This window comes from Mya arenaria, chromosome 17 (genome assembly GCF_026914265.1).
Source record: "Mya arenaria isolate MELC-2E11 chromosome 17, ASM2691426v1".
Taxonomy (NCBI): Eukaryota; Metazoa; Mollusca; class Bivalvia; order Myida; family Myidae; genus Mya; species Mya arenaria.
The window spans coordinates 38,654,772-38,678,487 of NC_069138.1; the positions used below are offsets into that span (position 1 = coordinate 38,654,772).

At 34.3% G+C, this 23,716-nt stretch overlaps 1 protein-coding gene across 3 annotated transcripts in view; it reads right to left on the reverse strand.

Moving 5' to 3' along the window:
• The window catches only part of LOC128224589 (uncharacterized), a 28,880-nt gene extending 7,050 nt beyond the window's left edge, over positions 1-21,830 (reverse strand). For 2 of the 3 annotated variants that reach the window (XM_052934504.1, XM_052934502.1), the window contains exons 1-16: positions 21,736-21,830; positions 13,824-13,994; positions 10,161-11,741; positions 9,736-9,814; positions 9,293-9,420; positions 8,773-8,916; positions 8,241-8,319; positions 6,472-6,563; positions 5,001-5,099; positions 4,814-4,895; positions 4,073-4,155; positions 2,875-3,165; positions 2,128-2,222; positions 1,284-1,346; positions 714-802; positions 330-405 (exon numbers count right to left, since the gene is read on the reverse strand). In XM_052934504.1, the coding sequence (XP_052790464.1) occupies positions 330-405; positions 714-802; positions 1,284-1,346; positions 2,128-2,222; positions 2,875-3,165; positions 4,073-4,155; positions 4,814-4,895; positions 5,001-5,099; positions 6,472-6,563; positions 8,241-8,319; positions 8,773-8,916; positions 9,293-9,420; positions 9,736-9,814; positions 10,161-11,741; positions 13,824-13,961 (3,119 nt within the window). In that variant the 5' untranslated portion in view covers positions 13,962-13,994; positions 21,736-21,830. Of the gene's footprint in view, positions 1-329; positions 406-713; positions 803-1,283; positions 1,347-2,127; positions 2,223-2,874; positions 3,166-4,072; positions 4,156-4,813; positions 4,896-5,000; positions 5,100-6,471; positions 6,564-8,240; positions 8,320-8,772; positions 8,917-9,292; positions 9,421-9,735; positions 9,815-10,160; positions 11,742-13,823; positions 13,995-16,193; positions 16,231-21,735 lie in introns of those variants that run through there. The other variant, XM_052934503.1, reaches the window with a different exon arrangement.
• Between the last annotated feature and the right edge of the window lie 1,886 nt (positions 21,831-23,716).

Below are 23,716 nucleotides of genomic sequence, written 5' to 3' on the forward strand. Positions count from 1 at the left end.
AAGCATCATGACAAAGAATTCCAAACAGAAATATCAAAATATATAAGAAATGTTCAGTCACCTGAATACTTGTGAAATAATTCTTAACAGATAAGGGTTGTATACTTTTTTTGTGTGTTGTCTGAAAAAATCAAATGCCTGAACAAGATAGTTAAAAATATGGTGGCATATGGCTGGACTTAAATGCTCTGTTACTGAGGTAGTTCCTATATTGTAGTTTCTGTTACTGAGGTAGTTCCTATATTGTAGTTTCTGTTACTGAGGTAGTCCCTATATTATAATTTGAGTCACAATTGTAACAATTAAACCAAAAGTGAAAGGTTTCTTACACTTTTCTCTTGACACACTCCTCCAGTATCTCCATGGCGTCAGCACTTCCTCTGGCCATCATGTCAACTGTGTGACCTGAAAGGACAATTGGTGGAATAAAATAACAAAAGAACCAAAACATTTTTAGCAGAAAAAGCAAGTCAATACTTTTTTAATCCAGAGTAATTGGTCCTGCTTAACTTGACCAAAAGGTCTCGAAACATATAAGTTTAATATTTGAACAGTTTTTGAATTATGGCCAAGGTTAACGTTTTTTTCTTTCTGTCATCCAAGACAATGACACCAAAGCTATAACAATACCTAGACTTTACTTAAATGAAAACTGAAAAGCTAAAAAATGGTTCAAATTGTATTCTTGAAACTAGTGAAACAATCTACAGTACCTTGTGTGTATGAGAAGTGGTCAATGAGTGTCTGAACATTGTGGATGAGTCGTCGTGGTAACACCATTCCAAACACCGCCATCCAGTGTCTGAAATCACAATATTGAAGTGAATGAGAAACATCAACATTAGTGATCAACAACAAGATACATGAGCCAGAAATTACTTTTTTCAAAAACTAAAATTCCTTGAATAGTATGTTGCTTGTCAGCAGTGGCCAAAACTCTAGTAAAGGTCACCATGAACCCAAAACAAATATGGCGGTGATCTGCTGACCATTACAAACGTGCATACCATCTTTTAAGTTTCCACACCGAGTCATTCAAAATTTATTGATCGAAAATGATGCCATCGCCATACAAAGTAATCTGTATTTGTCTGCCATTCTTCGAAACACAACAAGACATTCATTTCATAAGATCCACATATATGTTCTTACATAGCAGTTTTTTAATAAAATCTCAACATTTTACATGAACATGTAGTCTTGAGCATAGTTACCTCAGTAAGAAAAGCAGCACAGTCACGATAACCTATTCTTATCTATAATAAGTCACAGAAACCACCTACTTTTTCCAACACTCCAGTATATCTTTCAGCGACCATGGGGGCTTTCTGAGTACTATGGAATGCCTGTGAACAGAAATAATATCTGCATGTGAACAAATATAACATTTGCCTTTGAAAAGATACACCATTTGCCTGTGAACAAATATGTGAACAAATATAACATCTGTGTACAAATAAAACAAATTGACCCATAATTCAAACATAATGGGCTTAAGTATCTTACTTTATTAAGTTATATCAATAACTTTAAAGTTTATTTTACAAAATGAAAATAGTTTTATCTTTAAACCAATTTCCTGTAAGTCTCAAAACTCTCCAAAAGGAGAAATTAAAAAAAAATATAACAAAAGAAAAATAGAGATTAAAGCTTGGCCATGTTTAAAGGGACTTGGAACCTGGTTTATCTTTCATAATTTCCTGATAAAAGACACAATAATATTTCCCAATGTTCTGTCAGATAGAATGCAGCTATTCACCTCAGAATATGATTTCTGATCTTCTGAGAATAATGGACTATTTCTATCCTGTGTATTATTAATCCTGCATATTATCTACCGAAAAATTCGGTAATTATTTACCAGGGGTTCTTACAGCTGATAATTATGAATTCTGAAAAATAGCAGGGGTCTTTTTGAGTATGAGGGAATCTTGCTAAGAAAATGTTTCCAAGGTTATTTATATTCATTTCAAGGTATTCATACTGTTATTGATGCAAAAGTCAGAAAAAAAACGTTTTTACAACAGTACAATAGTCTTAAGTTAAAAGCTTTCAATCCTGATTTCAGAATTAATACTGAACTTTAGAACCTGGAGTATTATCTACATTTTGGTTATCATTACACACCAGATATCCCCATATGCTTCATTCATCTCGAACTCTAGTATGTGTCCCATCACCTGGTTAAGGGACATCTTCAACTTGCAGAAAATGTTGTCCAGCTGCAAACACAGTGGTCAAAATAAGCACAAGTCTGGCACTGGTAGATTACTTTTAAGGCTGGCTCGAATTCTCAGTTTTATATAGTATGTCTTGTTACAAATATTGATGCCAAGCACAATTTGAGCGTGACAAGAAAGTCATATAATAATTGAAAATATCGTGTGTGTTTTTTTCTTCTGTATATGATGTACCGTGTTTTGTATTGATATTGCTGTTGTATACATATTAATAAAAAAAAGAAAAAACAAAAAAAGAATTTGAGCTTGTCCATTCCAAAAATTAATTTTGATAACTGCAAACATTATGTTTTTCCCTACATTCATACTTAAATTTCAAAAAGCACGCATGACATTCTTTATTGAGCCTGTTAATAGTCTTTATATGTACTCAATACCTGGTCTAGCTTCAAATAGGCCAGTTGTCATTATGAAACATGTGTACAAAGTTAAATGTTCTTAAAGGAGTCCTCAGTAACTGTTATGGTCAAAATATAAATTTTGTACAATGTGCATACAATGATGAAATATTAATATAGTTTTATTTCCATTGTTTAAAAAGATCTTAAATGAACAAATTCTGTAGTTATGAGGACATGGTACTATTTATAAAAAGTTACTTAAACAACTGCAGTTTTCTGTTAACAATACAAACCAGATTCTTCATGCACTGCCCATTGGCCATGCTGTTATCTCCACTTTTAACCACTTTTGTGTTAAACTGGACTTCGCGGTTCTGGACTTCTGGTGGGAATTTTCCTGTTTCCATGGCAACTGTATTTACTGGGGATATTGTTCTCTGTTGCTGCTGTTGTTGCTGCTGTTGGGGCTGTAGTTTTTTCTGCTGTTGTTGAAATGGTGATTGAAGTTGTACAGAGATCTGGTCAACAGTGGTTTTGGATTGTTTCATTTCCGCGGCAACATTTTCTATTCCACTAAGAATATCCTGAAAAGTCAATACCTTTTTTTAAGTGTTTTTTTACTCATGGTATGTTTTTTCAGTAAAATTTGATCATCGTTTAACAGTACTTTATCATAAGAAGTTATATAAAGAACAAAGTTTTATAACTGAATACAGAAAGAATAGACCATAGTGATGACATGATGATAGAATAAATCGATAAATCCTTAATGGGCAGCCATAATTGAATATGATCATCAATTATGGATTTTTACCTCACTTTATTATCTTACTTAAAAGCTGATAGTAATAGGGTGTAAAATATCATTTGTTAAGTCAAGACATCATATATGTATATCTGACTTGGTGCTATGAATGTACAAAAAATAATTCATGTTTGAATCTTTTCTTCTGCCATCCAATGTTGGGCCAATTATTAAAAATTTAAGAAATAAAGATAAATGTCATTTTCAAATATTTGGAATGGAAATACATTTCTGATAATTACGGAATCAATGAGCGATTATGGTTGCCCATTTCCCGTCACTTATCGATTATAAACTTTGTCAGGCAATATGAAACTTGTAGACAAGAGCATGCAAATTGACAGTACCCTAGTCCATTTTGCTCAGTCGATAACGGACAATAGCTTGACTATATTTAAAGCAAGAGTAATTGGCCTTGAATTGCATTTGCGTTACTACACTGGCTATATATGCACTAGATTTCATGAGGATATCTTAAAACTATTTTAGAGTTAAAGCCAAGATTTTTTAATTAATTTCAAACGTTTTTTCACAGTGACTACGCTGACAACACCAAGGCTGTCACAAAACCTCAGTTTTTTCTTCAAAGAACTGACAAGCTATATCCATATAGCTAGATTTGCTTGCAAGCCTGATTTATCAAACTATTTTATTCATTACTAAATGCCCATAGTTATGAAACAGACCTTTGAGTTGAAGGCTGGAATGTCTGTGACCAAAGATTTGATACAGAGATTGTGGTCGTTGGAGAACAAGATAGCATTTCCATCTGTAATAAAAGAACGTCAGATACATGCATACATGTAAGATTAGCTTCCGTATCCCAATATGGTGCAAGTGAAGGGCCAAAAAGGTCTTCTACATAGTAAAACTTTATCCTAGTCAACTTATCAATATCCTATTTTTTTTTATATTTCAACCATGTTACGAATTTTCTACATTCAAATTGATAAAAAGGATTTAAATGACTTAGGAAGCTTGCATTGGTATATTTTTTCAATAATGCAATATACATGTTTGTCTGTAAATGATATTCTCCAAAAATAGATTTTATTCATAGAAAATCTTTTTCAAGTGTTTCATACATTAACTATTAGGGTATATCATAAAATCCAACTATATCTCTCATGCATTATCAGTTTATTTCCTGAATGTTACTGTAAATATAATATGGTAGGATAGATGAAGGGTAAAAAATAGAGTAAAATCAGTTAAATAACTCCTTATGCTATGTTAAGTACACAAGGAAGAAACAAAACTGAAACCATTTATTCCAAGTCTATTTATATGATCTTTAGTAGGCAGGCAATACTTATTATAGGCTTTTATTCTCCCTAGAATACGAATTTATTGCCATAGATCATATAAATAGACTTGGAATTCAATTTATTATATTATCTACAGTAAAATTAAAGAATCCAGCTCACATTTATGGCGACACTGCAGGCATGCCTGGAGGATCCGGTCATCATTACATTCTGCCTCAAACTCCTCCCTGGCTGTCTCCATCTGAGTACATAATTTAATTAGTCATCATTGCTTTTTATAAACACTTCAGTTTTCTGCATGCTCTGAATACATTAGTCATTGTATAACTAATAACAATTGGCCTACCTGTTTGGCTGTTTGACCAATTATTCTGGGGTGTTTTGAAGTGAACAGCAGCTTAAGGAATGAGATGGCTTTCCTCGCCTGATGCTGGGTTCTGGAGGACTGAAATGTGCCAACAATGTTACCATAACTATAACTTTTTTAAGAAAAGACCATATCTTATCTTAGTTTTGGCAAATAATAGCTAACATGTCATCAAACTGTCACAATATCTCAGCATTGGCTTTTATTTCTATCTGCACTTATAGAGTTATTGTACTAGGGTGAAGATGTATACTGACAGTCGATGAAAACCCACCACGATTTGAACCGATGTCATATTTTAGTGATTTATTTTGACTTAAAAACAATTTTGATGAAATTGAAGTTCATATCTGACACATACCAGTACATCAAATGTGTCTTACCCACCTCTACATAAAAAACTTCACATCATGTGCAAATCATATAAAATATGAAGCTAGCGCATCACAATGGAATACTTTCATGAAAAAGCATTGAAACATTGGATGTACATTGCTTAGAAGACTGCAATATAAACTCCCATAGACAATACTTGAATGACATGATTCTGACATGAACATCATCAAGACATCACATCAGCGTAGCACAGAAAACGTCATCATTAATAAAAACAAAAACAGGCATTTACTATGTGGTCAAACAATAACTAAATGGCCTAATCATTTCCAACACAAAATATGCAGAACTAATTATCAACATCAGCGGTGCAGGGTACACGTTACCTTCAATGCCTTTATACATGTTTATGACATCTATTTGTTTTATGTGTTTGACTCTAAGGGTCTTTTGTATATCATTTTTTTGTGAACGAGAAGCAATTTATTCGAAGAAAAGTTTTAGTTCAATTACACAATGACGTTGATCAAGGAGGGATGTAATAATATTAACTTTCAGCTTTCTCCTCAATTCTTACAATGATACTTGTATAATATGGGTGTTTCAATGTATTTCCATAATATAAATAATGTTTGAACTAAACTAATATTAATGAGCATGAAACATCTTACGATAAAAACTATTTCTCATACTTTTTAAGTGTTTTTTTTTTAATGACTGTCAATACATATACATATACAGTTATATGTAGTGTACAATCCACACACTTTTATAGTTTGGATTTAAAAAAAACAATTCACTACATCCAATATATCCATTATATATTAATACACGCACAACTCCAGTTATTTACTAGACTTAAGCGTATCCATCATCATACAGTGATTTAAATAACATAAAAAGGAGCCTTCACAAGAAGCAATTGTCCGAGATTGTTTGTCAGAGTTTGTCAAAGTAGCCCATAAGATTACAAAACCATGTGGCATGCTATTATTTATTAATGAAATATAATCCCTTTTATAGGCTATTTATCTGGTTGAGTTAAAGCCAATATTGTGTACTTGTTGCATATATGTCAGTGGTTAAACCAAAGTAAGTTTTAAAGCAGACTTACCAGGCACGGTTTCCCATGACTGACGGTGGACTTGAGGCGATCCAGCTCCATCAACACAATCCAGGGGACATACAAACACACCCAGCCCAAACCTGCAACCGTATGTACAGCTACTTCGTGAATAAAGCACAACCGTATGTATAGCTACTTCGTGAATAAAGCACAACCGTATGTATAGCTACTTCGTGAATAAAGCACAAGCGTATGTATAGCTACTTCGTGAATAAAGCACAACCGTATGTATAGCTACTTCGTGAATAAAGCACAACCGTATGTATAGCTACTTCGTGAATAAAGCACAACCGTATGTATAGCTACTTCGTGAATAAAGCACAACCGTATGTATAGCTACTTCGTGAATAAAGCACAACCGTATGTACAGCTACTTCATGAATAAAGCACAACCGTATGTATAGCTACTTCATGAATAAAGCACAACCGTATGTACAGCTACTTCATGAATAAAGCACAACCGTATGTACAGCTACTTCATGAATAAAGCACAACCGTATGTACAGCTACTTCATGAATAAAGCACAACCGTATGTACAGCTACTTCATGAATAAAGCACAACCGTATGTACAGCTACTTCATGAATAAAGCACAAGCGTATGTACAGCCACTTCATGAATAAAGCACAACTGTATGTACAGCTACTTCATGAATAAAGCACAACCGTATGTACAGCTACTTCATGAATAAAGCACAACCGTATGTACAGCCACTTCATGAATAAAGCACAACCGCCACTTCATGAATAAAGCACAACCGTATGTAAAGCTACTTCATGAATCAAGCACAACCGTATGTAAAGCTACTTCATGAATCAAGCACAACAACCAAGAAGACCTGCTATACTTTGAAAATATTAAAGACTTGTTTTATAAGGTCAGAAACTTACACCTTGGAAAACACTCAATACTTACTCTCCAAGTCTTTCAGAATAGCAATTAATAAACAATAAAAAAACTTAGAAGTTTCAAAAGCAAGATTTATTCAGCTTACTAATTTACACGCTTGTGAGATTTTTTACTAATGGATGTACATAATTATTGTGGGGTCAAAGCCAGAAGGTATCAATGCCTTCTGTATTTTAATGTGGCTTGTTATCTTCTGGCATTAACTCGACAAATAATGTATAATCCTTGGTTCTTTACTTCAGTTGGTGTAAAACATGTATAAAAGCATGGTTTAACCAGCATGAAATGCTCCATCCTTTATATGCAATATATGAGCACTTGGGGTCATGTTTACAAACAGCCTCAAGTCTGAGTTCAGACTCAAGTGGCAATATCACAAACCTTCATTTCATTGTAACTTTCCTTCTGGTCAAGTACTGATGATGGAATTTGCCATTTTTATTTAAAATGTTCAAGTATTTACATTCATCTTTGCAAAACAAATGGAATAAAGATGATTCTTCTCTGAGTCTGAGCCTAACCATGGACTTGAGAATGTTTCGTAATCATGGGCAAAAGGTGTGTGAGCCACAGGTACTATTTTCATCATTACTATTACTGTAATTACATAATTACTATAGGTAATATTTTGGTACATGTGTATGATATGACAGGGAATTAAACCAAGCAAGTTCAGCATCAAAAGTAGATGCTCTTGAATTAAGCTATCTTACTATTACTATAATTACTTAAGTACTATAAGTACTATTTTGGTATGATATGACAGGGAATTAAACCAAGCAAGTTCTGCTTCAAAAGTAGATGCCCATCAATTAAGCTTCTTGGCTGTTCTCCCTATGATTGCATACCTTGTATGCTCCAGTCCTTGAGATCATCGACCATGTCCAGGTTAGAGATGAGCACATTTGTGTCCAGGACTACCAGTAGCTGCAATATGAAGAATAACAGGCTCAGGAGACCCACATATTGAACAGTCAAGGCATATATTTGGAACACAAGTGAGCGAATATTTCAAATTAAAAAATATAATGAAAATTAAAATGCACATTTAACAGTCATTGAAATAACACTTTTGGATAAACAAGCCTAAATCCTAATACTGATGCTTGCTATAAAAAGCAGTCATTAAGCCCTGCTATATGAAATCCAGAATTTTAACAAGCCCGGTAAGCATTTTACCAGTGCAGTGTGCCAATTTCGACCTCTGACTCAAAACAAAATATAAATGCCGTATAACTCTTCCAATAGAATTCCTTACAACTAATATTTTGACACTATTCATGGGCAGACTATAAAACATTAAATATCTAAAATAAGACATTCAATGTCGAAACTAAACATGTTTTCCTAAATTATTTCCAGTTAATTACATGTACATACCTCTAGTTCAGTCAAAGAAGATTTATCTCCCCTAGTTGTGCAGCTCTCCACAGGGATATCAATACAGCCTACTCCAGTTCCCGGCTCACACTTGAGCTGGCTCCGCACCTCTGTCAGCACGTTATCAATCTCCATATCTTCCTCCTGAACAGGGAAAACAATCAAATTTAAGGATAATCTTACATGATTATTACATATTATCATAGTTATCTTTCCTAGTTAACAGACACCAATACAGATCACCATTAGAAAACCGTTTTAAGTCACTTCCCACTATGTCAGAGAAACCATTGAGAATGATTATGATGTCAATGAAAATGATGGTAAGGTGATGATAATAAGAATTAAAATTTCATCCTGGGGTTTTCACTTACTTTGATTTGGAATTCCCCGGATTCATACTTATGCTCTGATTATGCATTTATAACAAAGATATCTCGGCTCATACTGGACTTTCAACAAATGTCCTTTGAGACTCAAAATTATCAAATTTTTGAGAAGACCCTGAGCCTATACTTACCTCATATCTAAAGGTCTCCACCTGGGTCTTAGTCTCCAGTGGTTGTTTAGGCACCAAACATTCCTCAATCTCCATGGAAACTAGGTTACGGGAAGTGATGTCAACCTTCTTTGCTTCTCCTGGCCATCCTATGTACAAGACAATGAACATAACTTTTCAAAAGAGTTAAGGGCTTTGTTACACATGTTTCTATTGTCACTGGTTAACTTGTACAAATATTCATGAGAAAATCTCAAATGTTTTTTTTTAATTATGGCCAAAATCTTTTGCACTCAAGGCTGATGCGGATGAATTCACCAAGGCTATGACGAAACCAAGACTTTTTTTCTTTAAAATACATGTTTAAATGGAATAGCCCTATATTATTGCTGGATTCTCTGTACACTTTCAAAAATAGTGTTATCTAAAATACGCTGCTAAATGACACATATCACACACCACACCTCTCTCTTTCTGTTGTGGCGACACAAGTGTGGAGTGAAAACCACTGTCTTGTGATTGGTTGAACAATCCCGTAGTTAGCTGAAAAATAAAATGTACATGTATGTTTGTATATTATATTGTTTCCAAGAAATTAATCAACATGTTTTTTTTTCTAAATATTTATTCATAACATTATATAGAAAATTAGTTGATTACTTGAACAACTGAATCAATTAACATTTTATTTGAATTGCATTGCATTACTATTATTACATTCATAAAACTATTTTGACACAAGTGGTTTGACTTGTCCAAACGAATAACACCTTATTTATAACCCTTTTCATCATGTGTACACAAAATTTGTAATACATAATAAAAAAGAAAACTAAGAAAAAAGTGAAGAAAGACTGTCTCAATATTGTGGAACTACAAATAGACCCACCTGTTTAAAACAGTCCTGTGATGAGCTATCTGACGAGAACCCACCGTCCTCTAGGTTGTTGATCCATGACTGTATACTTACAAGCTTTTCCTTTTCCCCAATAAACAGCCTCAGCTCTGTGTTGTTGTTAGAGTCGCCAACGTCATCATCATCATCATCATTGGTTTCTCCATCAAATCTGAAGCCTCCCTTCAGTTTTCGTACCTTGTCATCAGAATTAAAACTTTCAGACTTAGCACTGGTGTTAACTCTCAAGTCATAATCAGTTTGGGATTGCAATGAATTGTTTATTGTTTCTGGTTTCAGGTTTGTAAGTTTTGTATCTTTTAATGAAATTTTTCGACTTTCATTTTGTTTTGATTGTCTTTGTTTAACAACTTTTCGTTTATCACTACCATCATCAGAACCCTTGATTTGTCTCTTTTCCAGGTCTGTATTTTTCACACATTTGTCCTTCGCCTTGTCATTAGCTGTAACCTTCATAACTGACTTATCTGTGCAAGACTTAAATCTTTTTGATAGAGGAAGCACCACTTCACAATTTGATTTCTTATCAACATCTTCATTTTGGATAACAATCTTTCTTTTCATTCCAGGTGCTTCATTCTTCTCAATATGAGAAGTACTAGCAACTTTAGAAACCGATTGGCCGAGTTTCTTGTCTAAGTTAACACTCTGCTTAGGGGCTTTCACAGGGGATATTTTACATTTGGATTTATACTGCCGTTCACACGTCTCATCAACTCTAGGCTTAGCCTTCTCATTTTCTTTCTTACTTGTTACACTTGCTACATCTTTACCAGTTGAAGATGCTGGTACCCTTCTACCTATTGGAGTAGATAGCCCAACAAAATCTTTGGTCTTACTCAGGTCAGCCCTGAGGATATCGCTAACTTGCTGCAACTCCTTGATTGCTTCTACTATATTCTCTTTACTAACATTAAGTATCCTTTCTTTTGGACCTTTCCCCTGACTGAGTTTAGGTGACTCACCTATTCTCTCTGACATGGAATTATTACTGTGCTTCAGTGTTCCACAATCTTGATTTATCACAGCCTCCTTTGATTGGATTGACGTTACCATTGTACTGTGACTTTTGTCTTGAGAACTCAATCTTTTGCTTTCAGAATTAACAGACCCAACACTATTAATTGAATGTCTTCTTTCGGTATCCATTTTCCTTGAACTAGCACCAGCAAACTGAGTCTGTTTTGTTGAATTGACTGTCTTATCACGTGGTACCTGAGCAGGAGATACATCCCTTGATTTGTCCTGTGATAAATATCTAGGCAAAGAATTGCTCCTAACCTTCTTCAACATATCTTTTACACCCTTTCTGCCTTCGTTCAAAGGAAAACAAGGTTTAGAACTAGACACGTTCTTGTTCTTATGTACTCCAGACTGGTTCTCCAATTCTCTAGACTGGTTATCATGTTTACCAGACTGGTTTTCAACATTTCCAGACTGGTTCTCTGGTTTGTCAGGAAAGCCAAGGCACGGAGGATCGCAGTCTGGGTCTGGGGACTGTAGTGAGGTGGCTGACAGTACTGGCAGACCTGACAGGGACTTCTCTTGATTAGTCTGCAACATAAAGTGGCTAGATATTATAGATATTAATTTTACGCAAATAAATCCAACAACATAGTATCTCCATGAAATAAATAAAAAAATAAAAAATGTCTTTGCATATTATGCATGTATACAATGTTTATCAATCAATATTGTATTTGGCGGGTATAGTTATATTGTAGCAATGATATTATCATTCTAATTAAATGGAAACAGAAATAATGTGGGTTTTGTAAAAAAGTAAAAAGACTGTTAATAAAAACAAAAGATAGACAATATTGAATAATGAATTTGAAAACTAAAGTACCCCTGCCCAGAAGTTTTGGAGAAAGTAACTATAAACCCATTAGCTTAAGGAAACAATGCTCACTTAAATAAACAAGAGCCGTCGTAATACAGCGCGCTCGACTACGCTGCTTTGTCTTAGAATACAATAAGGATGTAATAATACCAAGTTTGATCTCTTTATGTCAAACCTAACTAAAATTCTTCGATACATAAGGTGACTTTGATGCTGCTCTCCCACCAGCCCGCCCAAACAATGACGCAAGTCATTCAAATAACTTGATTTCCCATTATGAAAATGTGGTTTAGAATATATACAAATATGCCTTTCAAAGGAAATTAAAAAAAAATAAAAAAATCAAAAAAATCAAGGGCCATAATTTGTATTTAGGCTTAAAACGGAGTTATGTTTCTTGTTGTAAGTTGGTTGCAAATAATTTTGAATTTAATTAAGTGCATTTAATGAATGGTATAGAAGTTTTTTTTATTAAAATCCCAACTTGCCCTTAACTTTTACTAGCCTAAACCTTAAACCTAAGTCAATCAGGGGCCATAACTTGTATTAAGGATATGGAGTTATGTAACCTCATTGTGTGATGGTCCTGAACAACTGTGTGAAGTATTAAGTCATTTGAACAAAGGATATAGAAGTTATTAATAAATATTCCAACTTGCCCTAAAACTTTAACCTAAGTTCCATAGTCAATCAGGGGCCATAATCTGTGTAAAGAATAATATGGAGTTATCTAACCTCATCATGTGATGGCCCTGAACAACTGTGTGAAGTATTAAGTCAATTGAATGTAGGGTATTGGACTTATAAGTGAAAATCCCAACTTGTCCTAAAACTTTAACCAGACGCCGACGCTGGGGCGAGTAGTATAGCCCACCTATTCTTCGAATAGTCGAGCTAAAAATGAAACAGTCTGTAACAGGGGCTTCAAAATGACCCAGGAAGCAGATAAAAATAACAGCAATTGGTGTCTCTCAACCTGACTACTTATTTTGCTGTGGAAATGTCCCACAGACACACAGCTTCCATTAATTTAAACTGCTTCTTTCAGGCAAAATGTAATCTCTGCTCTAAGGTAAAACAGTTCTGTTATCGTTATTGTAGAAAAAATCATATTTTTAAATGTTTAAAATTGAGAATCTATCATTCAGGTACAGTGTCTTTTAAAACTGTTCAACTTGGAAACTAAGTACATTTCTCAGTTCTAACTAAAGGTGGTAGTATTCAGGCCAGAGTTGGTGAAATGTTTTTTTCTGCAGAAATATGCTTTGTTAATTTTTTCACCGTCGCTGACCGAACTGCCACCTATGGTTCCAATAAGAACTGCAGAACCAAACTCCAATTTCACGTCAATACTAAAAGTCATTTCTCACTCTCCAGCTTGACTCATTCTCCAGCACAAGTTAGTTATTAAGTATAGCATGATCCAAAATTACTAACGTTGTACTCTTTCAAGAAGCGCCTTCTCTTATAAATGCCTCATAATGTTGCTAAATATCAGTGCATAACATTCTAAAGAAAATCATTCCTTGCGTGAAAATTAAAGATTATAACTCAAAAATAATAAATTATACTTATTTTAAAAGAACAGTTTTGCTCTATAATTATTTTTCTATGAAATATAGACCAAATAATTTCATACTCAAAATACAAATAGACAAAATGTGCTTTTAACAGGTGTAAAACATATATATATACAAATTCAAATCATGCTGTATGCAGATATATGGTTAAATGATTTTAGAGATTGAGATTTGATCCAAGTACTGTTCTGAAATCAGGGCCTGGTGTGTTACCATGTACGACTGTAGGAGATCTGGAAACTGCCATGTGCTGGCCCCGGTGTTTATATTGAAGTAGTAGATGCGGTCAGGGTAGGACTTGGACTGCTTCACAATCCAGCCAAAGGGTAGCTGGACCTTCTCCTCTGCCATTGTTTCACTTCAGTCTTGGAATGTCTGATAACACTGAAATTATATAAATTACTGGTAATAAAATAACTATGAATTGTTTGGAATAAATTTAATTCAACTTCTCATTATGTTGAAACAATTATATCAGGCAATATTGCTCAAATTTCTTTTTTTTTCGAAATAGTTTGATATTTTATTTTTTTACTTTTCACATCTCAAAAGAAAAGATAAACTGAAAGAATGTGTCTTATATGAAACTTTTTGGACTTGATGATATCCTAAAACCTCCCGATAAGACTTTTTGCATAACTGGGTATAATCATAATACACACAAATTTTTATTGACAATTCATTTTAGTAACCTAGCTTTCATATTGAGTTTAACATGACTGTATTCTATAAATTTGCATAAATAAGATTCATATATGATACAAAATAAAACATTCAGTCAATCATTTACTCACTCAGGTTTTTGGACCCAAAATTGTTTTACTCGGTAATGCATCCGAACACTAAATATTATATAATTATTTTACTCTTTGATACTGAAATTGCAAAATAAAACAAAACAATTAAAGTATAAAAAGAAAATCTGGTTTTAAACAGGGATCAGACGCACACTGGTACAGTCAAGAAACAAGAGATGTTAGTGAAACATTTATGCCCCCTTGGGAGCCAAATTGTTAGTAGGATTTGGACACTTAAATAAAATATGGACAATCAGAAAACCTTTTTTCAGCTTACAGTCACACTGACCTTGACCTTTGACCCACTGACCTCAAAATCAATAGGGTTCATCTGCTGGTCATGACCAATAAGCCTACCTAGTATGAGGTCCCTGGGTCAAAGCGTTCTCAAGTTATTGATCGGAAACCGTTTTTCATGTTAAGGTCACACTGACCTTGACCTTTGACCCACTGACCTCAAAATCAATAGGGTTCATCTGCTGGTCATGACCAATACACCTACCAAGTATGAGGTTCCTGGGTCAAAGCGTTCTCAAGTTATTGATCGGAAACCGTTTTTCATGTAAAGGTCACACTGACCTTGACCTTTGACCCACTGACCTCAAAATCAATAGGGTTCATCTGCTGGTGATGACCAATACACATACCAAGTATGAGGTCCCTCGGTCAAAGCGTTCTCAAGTTATTGATCGGAAACCATTTGGTATTCCGACCGACCGACAGACAGACAGACCGACCGACCGACCGACATGTGCAAAACAATATACCCCACTTTTTTCAAAAGGGGGCATAAAAAATAGAAAACCATATCTTAACCACTCGGCCACAAGAACTCATACATATCATCAGGCTGGATATTTTCAACCTTATTAAATACATGTACCCTGAAAGCATCATGTGATAATACCAATCACGCTAGCTACCAGCATTTTGCTGAATTGTGTTAGCAACTGTTTGGGAAATTGTGCACTTCAAAAGACAATATTTGAGCAAATGTCAACATTTGATGAAGGTTTCAAGCTATCAGTACTCAAGTTTTAACATGCCTAATGATATGACACACTTTATTACTTATTTAAAACGTGCATTTTACAAACAATGAGCGAGTCCCTTTATAATTAAGTCAAATTCAGTAAATATTGATAATCCATTCATGTGATAAGAAAAGCCTTAAACTTTAGAGTAAATCTTTGACTAAAAGACATCAAGTATCAAAGCATTTAATTCCGTCATGTTGCCTTTTTGATCATTAAGACAATAAAGACAAATTGAAAACATATGCATATATATACTGAGTGTGCAGAACATTAATACTTTCAGGTAAATCAGGCATAGAATGCTACTTCTTCAGTAATGATTATTTCTCAATCATGCATTAATTGCCAAAGGCCTAGTGGTGAAGGCATCTGCCTTTGGAGTGTGAGAGTTAGTGCAAGTAGCTTCTTTGCCTGGCGCTTGGCATATAAAGGGTAGTGGCAGTGCTTGGAAAAGTGGTGTACTCGGATCGGTTTAACCCAGGAAAGTTTCTACTCTGGGATAATAAGTGCTTGCAATTTCACAGGTTATCTTTGACTGCAAGGTCTACAGAAAAACACATATACATCGAGCAATATTTCCTAATAAGGCTAATTGGACAAGTTTCACCAACCTGTTTATCCCCATTTGTGGAGTTACACAAAACCCTCTGCCTACTTTTAAGGGTTTACCTACTACCTCTTATCAAAATGAAACACTTGAGTACTACCCTGGAAACCATTTGAGAGAGTTACTGATACCATTTTAATACCTGTCTTCAGTATTGCATGGTCTGAGTATTATCCCCGACCTCCTATCCAGGGTTCCCACATTTTTCTGCAAGTAAAATTCCAGACTTTTTCAAGTTTTTTTTGGCAAATTCCAAACTTTCTCTAAACCTTTATTCACAGTTATTACAACGAAACATTTCAGTGAAATATTGTTAACATTTCAACATGCTAAAAATAAATTTATCGGCCATTTTAAAAATTCAATAAACAACTTGTTAAATAACATCAAATGTCATTTTCAAAGGGTTTTAATCTCAAAAACAAAACCTTTCACTTTCTGAACTTCTTTGACATTTATTGAACAACTTGATAAACCTTCAGCATGCTGAATACTATTGGCCCCTATGACCAGTGAAGACATTGATCAGCTTGCATGATCAGGGTCTAGGCTATTTGCTACTTGGAAACTTAAAGGCTTATCTACTATCTGTGCATAGAGCAGTGTGGACCCTGATCAGCCAGCATGCTTTGGTGCTGGCTGATCTCCGTATACAATACCAATTTTTGTAATTAGTGGATAAATGCATGCTCAAGGTAAATATAATCAAATATCACATTAAAAAAAGTTTTACTCACAGAACAAAAACTTACTTTCTGAACAATTTTTAAAGTTGCACTCTCATAGATATATACTATTTTAACAACTTATTTTATTTTTTGTCTTGGATAGAGCAACTTTTGATATAAATATCTGCAAACCAACGATAAAAGATTGCTGACAAAAGATCAGATTGCTGATTGTCATATTTCCATTAGAATATTTATGTTTTATGGTTTACTAACGGTTAAAGAAAATTGCATAAAACATCAATTTTTGAACTTTAATATAAATATCTGCGATCTGTTTTTTGTCAGCAGTCTTATTTAACTGGTTTTCATGGATTTTCGCCAAAATTGGCTCCAAGACAAAAGTTTAAAAAAGTTGTCAAATTGTTCAATCCGTGAGAGGGAAGCTTTAAACATTTATCGAACAACTTGAACTCATAACATCCAGTGTCATTTTATAAGAGTTTAACTCTCTTTAAAGAAATACATTCTGAACAAAACTGTTTTTGATCTACTTGCATCAGTGAGCATGCAATTCAGCTATATCTTAACATCAATCTTCGCTTCAACCATGGGTGAAAATGCAAAATAAGTGACTATTTCGCACAAGTTTAAAACTTATGATGTCTACTGGCCAAAGAACTTTGGTCTTCTCAATGTCTATAAATACCAGCAAGGTCAGTCTAAAGGCATCATTCATAGATTCGCACTTGAATAGCACATATTTTCAGTCTGTACGAAAGTCATTATCACATTGCAGGACACGAGGTCCTGCAATATAGTCTACATTGCAGGACCGGACCAGATTTTGCAGGACCAAAAATTTTATGTACATCTAGTGAAAGTCAGAGCTTCCAGGGTCTAAAATCCAAGTCAATGACTCTTGAGATCTGATTTTCAAGAGTCAATATCAGATCTCTAAGTGTCATTGTTCTTTTTTTTCTAAATACTTGGTCTTTCTTCATAAATTATAGTTCTCATCTGTCATAAGATGGCATTGCAAGGTACATGATTATCCTTACGTCCAAAACTGAAATAAAAAAACAAACAAATCCAGTGTTTTATTAGGATCAGCTGTATTAATCCACTTTTCATTCTAGAAAAATCTCAAGTAAGAGAAAAAAATTATTATCAATATAACTTAATAGTATACTCGTGCTCCAGTCAGTATTTGAAAAGGGTAGGGTGCTAGGCTATTAAAGGGCACTTTTGATGCGCATTGAATGAGCCCTAATGGGGTATAACTGCAAGGGCCATTGCTCAATTCTTAATGTGCATGTGTAGTAACTACTTTCAATACTACAGTAATCATAAGTTTGCTATGAACACTTTAGCTGTTATTTTTACTTTAATTCATGACAAAATTATGTATATTTTGTATACCTTAAGTTTGCTCTATCAAACAAAAGAGCACAGAAGGGTGGAAAGGATTTGTGCCACACCCTGCTATATAGGCCTAGCTGGAGCACTGGACTATATCTTGTTGTCTTATTTCCTGCTCTTAGGTGGTTAAAAAATTCCCAGGGTCAAAACATGGAAAATTATGTTGTGAACGTATTATTTATTAATTGCATGTTCAGTGAAAACAGGAATTATGCATGTAACTCTATGCATCAGAATGAATCCTACATGCAACAGCGATTTTTGAGTTGCACCGACATCTCTCATAAATAATTTCTATTTTCAGTTTCACATTCATGTTTTTCATTTTGTCCGGAAGAAAACAAAACATTCAACGTTCCTATTGTCAATATTGCAACATCGTTTTTATTTTTTATTTTTTAATAAATGGCATAACAATAAAACAATAATATATCTATAATATTACAGAACTTTACTGTACACTGAAAACGTTTTACGCGTTCTTCTTTCACTTTAATTAAAATTGACAGAAGGTAAGCGTGCACCTGTTTCCCGTGCTTTTTAGACCATGTGCAGGGTTGTCAATAAGTTTTTGTTGAAGCGACTGAAACAGAAAAGTAGGCGGCCAGCTAGGGGGATCCGTGGGCATCCCCCCCCCACCCGGAAATTTTTGAAATTCAGCGCTTCATTTCCTGCATTCTGGGGGCATTTTGGGAGTATTTAATTAATTAACCCTTCACTTCATAGATACGCAATTTTACTTATCTATCCATAGCTTTATACATACCGAGATCCACGATCAATAGCTTCATAGATACTTAATTTTAAGTACTTGTAATGTAGGGTCATTTATTTTCATATCTGTTGCTTGTTTATTTGCTATAAATTTATTTCCATGAAGTATTAACATTGATAAATACAATGCACTAAAAAAACACCATGTTACGATTTTAAGAATTTTGGAAAATCGCGAAATAAAGTCAGTGGTATCAAAGATGTGTAAAACGTTGACTGCGCAGATTGTGGGCATTCCTGTCTCATTTTCCTCGTGGAAACAATTCTGCAAGTTATTATTAACTACCAATAATACAACTATATTTAATTATCACGAGCCTGACGTCACAGGTCATGGTTCAGAATCGTGTCAATATGTCGGCAATGTTGAATAAACAAATATGCCGAATCGTAAGATAATGATTCCGATTATCTAAATTTCGAAAAGAGATGTTATAGGAGAAAAGGGCCGTTTTTAGCAGTAAGGAACATTTATTGCCAAAGAAACTCGCCAGCATTTTTTTTCTTCCGAATTTGACAACCCTGCATGTGATACGAAAAATGTCTATTATTTTCTTATTTTCTGTTAAACATCAAAAACTAATACAAATATATATTTATTATTTAAATTGAAATCGACATGGTATAAAAAGCAAAACAAAATATATTTAAGCATTGTTGTTTTTTAAACCATCCTACTAAGCGAAAAAGACGAAGGTATCCGTTTATTTGCATAATGGACGGAGTTAACACGTCATTGAGTTTGAGTGCTGCTAATTGACATGGAATCCGTTCAGATTCCAGATCGATAATCAGTTGTCACTTCCGGTGTTAATTGCTCTTGACTTAAATTGATTTAAAAGGCATTTAGATCATGCCTTGCGGCTCCTTTCAAATGATTAATATTACACATTTATGATGCATCAATTTCGGGTCATTTACGATTTCTGTGCGTCAAAACCCGGGGAGCTCGGGTCGATAAACGCACTGATTAAAGTTGGTTTGATCAAGTAAACATAGGTTAGTTAATGAAATTCACACGATACACGATTAACAGATATTTATTTAATCATTTTGCCCCACACATTATTGCCGGACACGCGGGCCTACAAAATAGCTGCAATTGTCAGACCTCGTCATTTATTACCGGCGGGAGCCGAGGTCCGACAAACTTTCGTACAGACTGTATTTGTCAGGATGTGTAGCACTTCGCAGACTAGTGAGATCATTGCAATTAGCATTCATGTATGTTATTGACAGCGTAAGTAAAGTTTATTCTAATGAACTAGGGCCAATTTCACGTTTAAAATAACTTTCGATGAATGCAGAGATCGCTAATATCCATGATCAAAAGCATACTGTAGACTAAAAAGATCGTTGTAGAAAGCATCCATGATATTTACTGACAGCTTATAATAAAGCGAATCCCGACGAACTGCAGCCAATTTCTCGTTTAAAATAACTTTTGAATGCAGACGGCAATGCAGACACAGCTACTCAGCATGATCAATAAACGCTTACATGTGGTAATGGATACCTTCTTAGTCTCGATCATTCAACCGCTCTGATCAGAGTCAATTCAATACAGAACAGTGTCAGATGCAAGCGTCTAGATGATCGAGACTACTAACTTTAACTAGTTTCGTACCTGAAAGTAGAAATACTGCAACAAAAAATGTTCGATTTGGATAAATACGTGTCTTACTCAACTAGTTTTTAACGATAGGAATGATATTTTAAGCTTCTCTTTGTAATGCATGCGCAAAGTTTGCATGTCAGTCAGTGTTTTAGGGGGGGAAAATCTGTTGTTTTTCAACCTCCCTGTTCTTTCGTAATGGCGAATTTCAGTTTCTGGTCGGTGCATTTTGTTTGAATATGCCGTAAAGGTCAATCTTACTAACATAAAAGTTATATTTTTCTTGTAGATGGGAATCTTACCTTATCACACAGTAAAAATTATTAGATTATCTTAATTATTTTAGGAATTATGCTCTATTGATTAGGTCCGTTTGGAATTGATGATTTTTTGCACATATTTACCTTATATTTATTTATATATTATACTAATTTTCTTTCATGAAAAATTGTGGAATAATTTTTTAAATGACATGTATTCACTATCTTGAACGAAATAAATAAATAATTTAAAAAAAAGAAAAGAAAAAAAGAGAAGATAATATGAAATAAGTATGTATTACTGTATCCAGGCAATGTGACGAGCACCTGTGGTGGGAACCCTGCCTATCCCAGAAGTAGTCCTGCTAAATGGCCGTCAACAAGTCTTTTGACCATTTTTTTAATATGGCAGACTTGTGACGTCCATCATCCAAGATGATTCGTGACCCAGAATATATTTATGTGAAAATAACTACTCTAATGACAAATTAAATCCAGTTTAGATCACTGTCGGGACTATATTGAACAATTTTGTCATTATTATTCAACATCGATGCACAACATGACCATATATTCTTTTGCCCGGTGTTATATGGTAGAGAGTTGTAGGGTTACAGGGATACATAAGAAATGTCAAAATAATAATAAAAAAGTATCCCTGATCGCTCATTATTGTAGCTAAACCCAGAAGCTGATTCATTACAATATACTTTTAGACCTATGAGAGTAAGTTTTAACACTTGTTCTATCGAAGTCTTCATATGACTTTTTTGTTACTTTATTTATTAAGGGTTTTTGATGAAGAAATATTAATGAAACACTGAATGTCCTTATGATACGACTGTGAAGACAAAATGTGTCGTCGCGAAATCATATTACTTTACAAAATTTCTAATAATGCAGCACTTTCAACATTATATACAATAATAAAATGTAATTTATTACCATCATAACAAGAAACTGCCGAAAACTTCGCCAGAAAGCTTTATATAGACTTTGTTTTTATTTTATATCGTAATATGGTCAAACAGCTAATCATAGGTTACATACAACTTTATCTTGACATCCAAGTACGCCAGTTATCTCCCTCAACATGTACTGTTTCAAATACATACAGATTAATTCACACTGATAATTTACAAACCTGAACAAGATATTTAACAATGGGTAAATGGTGAGTTCAATTTCTCGTTCCAATCTAGGTCGGCCAACTGTTTCTGTTGTGATCTTCACTTCTTAGAAGAACCGTACTGTATATAGCGTAGATCTATTGACCTTTTTGAGTTAGTCATTCTAAAATGACGTCCAGGCTTTTTTTTAATGATGGGTAGCCTAGTCATTCTAAAATGCCGTCCAGGCTTTTTTTTAATGATGGGTAGCCTGGACGGCATTTTAGAATGACTACTTTTTGAGTATGGTAAAATTACAACATGTACCAGGGCAAAAACCTAGTAACATCATTCTTTTGCTCTAAACAATTACTTTGCACTAATTTACCAGAAAAAAATACCGTAGGTAAAATACTAATAAGGGTTAAGTTGATTATACAATTGGCTGCAGACCATGCTCGCCGCTATTAACAAATGATAAAAAATATAGACATCGCAAGTAAGCGGTAATATTATTGTTAATCCGTTGTCTATCGGTGGTGACAATTGACTGTCAACCCAGGGCTCGCAGGTTTGATCCCCCGCGTTAACAGAAATAAAATGCAGACAGGACGTTGTGCGGGGATCCCTTGTGTCAGTGCCCATGCTACACTGACACACGTTAAAAAACAGAGTACCTCTAAACAAGATTAAATGCTGTACATTATGATTATGACTCGCAGTCTAAGACTGAATACTCTCAGTGGCTAGAGTAGTTGTACCCCCCCCCCCCCCCCCCCCCCCCGCCCCCAACACACGCACGTACAAACCCTCATTTTTTAAACCTGACGCTACGATTTAATTGTATGATGCCTTATTGATATTTTGATGAAGAAGTGATCAGGACATATTAAAGTGAACTTTTAAGTACACAAGTCGATAAGTTAGATTTTATATACAGGAATTAACCGTATATGTGGCACACCGTGTATTGATTGATATGTTTAAGCTCTAGGTATCACTTTCGATGTACAGTTCCGAACAACTAAAGTAAGAGAGAAGTTCCAATAGAAAATGTCTTCATTATCAAACAATGTTGTAAATAACGACGTGTTGGGTGAGTTAAAACAAGTCAGTGGAGTTGGGGTGGGGGGTGGGGTCCTCTTTATCCTTTGTGTTTAAGGGCAAGAGGGTCGGCGAATCCCAGAGAGCCACCAAAGGTTCCATCAGATGTTAGATATTAAGTTTTCTTTATAACTGAAAAAATGACGAAATATATTAGACAGATAAAATTCACCTGGCGTATTTGTAAGTATGCCAGGTGAATTTTATCTGTCTAATATATTTCGTCATTTTTCAATGAGTTTCCTAAGTTGTAGATTTCGTTGTGTTCTTTGTTACATTCGCTATTAATTAACGTGTTTTTATCAAGGTCCATACTTCTTTAGTATTTGCATGCTAGGGTTACTCAGTGGTCCTTAAATTGCAGCCAAAATTATTACACCAGGATTAATGGGCTTAAACAAAGGAAATATATATATTGTTATCTGTGTAAAATCTTAATCATCTGTTGCTAAATTGTTTTGCTTTTAATAATTAATACTGATAGGCTTTTAAGTTCTTTACATTAATTTATACTTCCTGATAGTTTAGTAGTTTCAGTACTGAATGTGAACTTGTAGATCTTGCCTATCAAATATATGTAACAGGTTGTTTATACATGTACCATTTCGCTGGCAAAAACAAGCTTTTTTATTTAACCCTTCAGCCATCGATATTCATGTCAAATTTCGAGATTTAAGCATTTGCCATTTCAATAATGTACTTTAGTCTGCTTA